The following is a 3,107-nucleotide window of genomic DNA, read 5'->3' as shown; positions in this document are numbered from 1 at the left end:
AACTGTGCAACTATTAAGAACTCGCTATTTTTACATTTGTGTATATCTGGTAACTATCTATCTACAACTTGTTCGTGCCGATATGTGTATTCGTGTAAGTCTGTGTATACGCAAACTTCACGGGCTGCCAGTTCCCACCCCAGCAACCAATCAAACTTGGTGACCACCGCCCTGAACCTCCCGATAACATGATGACGTATGACGCATATCACTGTTCCTCAGGACACCGTAGCAAATGTACCACAATCCGTATGGCTCGCCAAGAAAGCATTACACTCATGTTTTCACCTCCTCATCACGTCAGTAACGAAGACTGGATGATCCACCCTTCTCTTTTCGCTGCCTCTATGAGTGCTCTTGACTCCTCGCCCACTATTGATATGTGCATCCAAGCACTCGCACCAATTGCCCCGATAAGTTGCCCCCGACGGCTCTGGAATTGCTCTCGACTAGCGAAAAGTCCTTGTGCACCGTGGTGGGACATATTTCTCGCACACAAGCAGACTCAGCAATATATTATCCAGAATACTACTTCAACATTTCTTCGGCATAAGTCTACTGCTGTCGGATAGCGCCCACCTGGCTCTACACCCTGGTCACAATCCTCGGACCGATACATTCTCACGTATCCCCATCTGCTGACTTTTGCACTGCGATCGATTACATTCAAGCCAACACAAAATTCCCTAAGCACTGCAACACATGTATTACTGGCAAGATCCATGCTACTAGTATCAGTCATACCAGCACAAACACACCATATGGCCCTGGCGAACGTTTTAATATTGATCTTCAAGGCCCCTTACAACCTGACCGTGATGGCAACGAATATGCATTCAATATGTTCGATGCGGGATCACGCTTCGGTCTTAACGCTCTTCTCCCACACCAAGCTTCTATGCATCACAATGTCGACGATCTCCTCACTCGCGTCCCTTCTCGATGGGTCGTTAGTACGATCATCGCCGACAATGACCCTATATTCCATAGCCAACAGGTCAAGTCCATGCTCACGTCTCGCCGCATCGAACTCCATGCACACCCTCCTTACTCCCCTCAAACAAAACGCCAAAGTTGAACGCCCGCACGACTCGCTCAATAACTTTGTCCTTGTCCTGCTTATGGAAACTGGGATGCCCCTCTTACTTTGGGGCTATGCTAAGTCCTTCGCGGACTACATCCGCAACACTAAGCTTGCTCAGGATGAGACACTCCGAACTCCATACCACACATTCCTCCAGATTGACCCCAAGTGCAACCCAAGAGCTCGTTTCGGCTGCGTCGTTGCTTTCAAACTCCATGGCCCTGCAGCGAAACGACATCCCAAGTATCTCCCAGCCATCGGCCATGGTGTTCTTCTTGGCTTCAGCACTAACTCCACCCCACACTGATATATCATCCGAAATATGACTATTCAGATGTTGATGAAGACCCAGGACTTACAGTTCTACCCCGAGAAAAACTCACAATGATCCCCAGATGGCAAGACAGCTACTCGCTCCACCCACCCGTTTAGTTATCATATACCCGCCAACTGCTCTGCAACCGACCCTACCCCCTTTGCTGGTTCCCCTTCTATCCCACCTGGCCCCAGTACTTCTTCCCCTCTCAACGATATTGAGCCGAAACCTACTGACGCCCACTTTTCTTCTCAGTCAACACCTGCCACTTCCTCCACTCCACCACCGGATCCCGTGTTCCACACACCACATGCATCACCGTCCGAGTTCGCACCTCCTCCTTATCTCATTAAGCAGGAACACTTGCCGATTGAAACGGTCCCTGCCTCAGTCCCTTTCTCCCCTCCACCACCCAGCATGCGACTCTTTCCCCCGACATCAAACAGGAGACCCATCATCCTGCCCTTGATTCCACAGCTATTCGGTCCCCGCCTACTTTCCACCAGGTCGACTTCCCCTCCGAGTCTGTTCCGGCCGCTATCCCCTTCTCCCCTATTCCCCCTGTACTCCAAGAGACACTCCCTGTGGAACTCCTCCCTGTTCCCATACCCTTCTCAACACCCCCTTCGGTACTGTGGGAATATCTTCCCATAGACACCCTCCTGGTATCACTCGCATCTTCCCCTTCCCCTCAACCCACGCCCCTCTACTCTTCGCGCCCCCCACCAACTCCGGTATCCTCACCCCCAACTACTCTGCCTACCTCCCGTGGTGTTATAACCAGCCCCTTACGCTACGCTTCATATCCGCCAACCCACCTTCCTGGTACCCCTGGTCCACCCTATAGGTCGCCTCTACCCCCCTCCCAACCCTTGCTGCCATTTGCCCCACCTCCTGTGTCCCCCCCCTCATCCCTCGGACACCCACAATCAACCCTCATGTCCTGGTCCCCTTCCATCCCCTCCCAGTTCGCTTCCGGACGTTCTCAATCCCACGAACTATTTCCCCCTCACCACCACAATCCACGATCCACCCGAACCTGACTCTACATTTGCTTGTGTTCGATTCCTCCAGGCCTGCCATACGCTATATGCATCCACCCCATGTTACTTTACCCCGTATGTTCGGAATGTCACCCCCAGTAACCGCTCTGATATGACGCTTACCAAAGCTGCCACACTCTTCGACCCTACTGTAGCCAAGTCTATCGCCTCCGCCCGTAAATCTTCTTCTTGGCCGTCCTGGAAGGCTGCCATCGATACCAGAATCATGCTACAAATGAAATAGCTGAAGTGGTCCCTATTACGTCCGTACCCCCCTCCACCAAAATCATCCATAGTAAGTATGTTTTTGCCTTGAAGCATGCCGAACACGGCAATCTCTCCCACTACAAAGCTTGGATGGTCGCTAGGGGCGACCAACAGGAGCATGGTGACAGTTATACGGAAACCTATGCACCCGCCGCTCACGCCGCCGCTTTCTGTATCTTCTTCGCCATCGCTGCCTTTCATAGCCTCCAGGTTTACCACTTGCGACGTGACGTCTGCTTTCATATATGGTAAACTTGACACTCTGGTGTATATGCAACCCTCAAAGGGGTCATGTGATCTTGGCAATTACCACCCTAATATCGTCCTTAAGCTCCGTCGAGGCCTCTATGGCCTGAAGCAAGCTGGCCGCATTTGGAATCACGACATTGGTGATAAG

General features: G+C 51.8%; 1 protein-coding gene across 1 annotated transcript; it reads right to left on the bottom strand.

Moving 5' to 3' along the window:
• Positions 1-856: 856 nt before the first annotated feature.
• SARC_08805 (hypothetical protein) lies at positions 857-2,312 on the bottom strand (the record flags this gene model as incomplete). Its single annotated transcript, XM_014297204.1, has 3 exons — positions 857-977; positions 1,147-1,387; positions 2,219-2,312. 3 exons carry the CDS (start codon positions 2,310-2,312, stop codon positions 857-859), a joined length of 456 nt encoding a protein of 151 aa, XP_014152679.1.
• Positions 2,313-3,107: the final 795 nt, after the last annotated feature.

The sequence above is a fragment of the Sphaeroforma arctica genome (genome assembly GCF_001186125.1).
Source record: "Sphaeroforma arctica JP610 unplaced genomic scaffold supercont1.830, whole genome shotgun sequence".
Taxonomy (NCBI): Eukaryota; class Ichthyosporea; order Ichthyophonida; genus Sphaeroforma; species Sphaeroforma arctica.
This window is presented reverse-complemented; position numbering and strand designations above follow the sequence as displayed.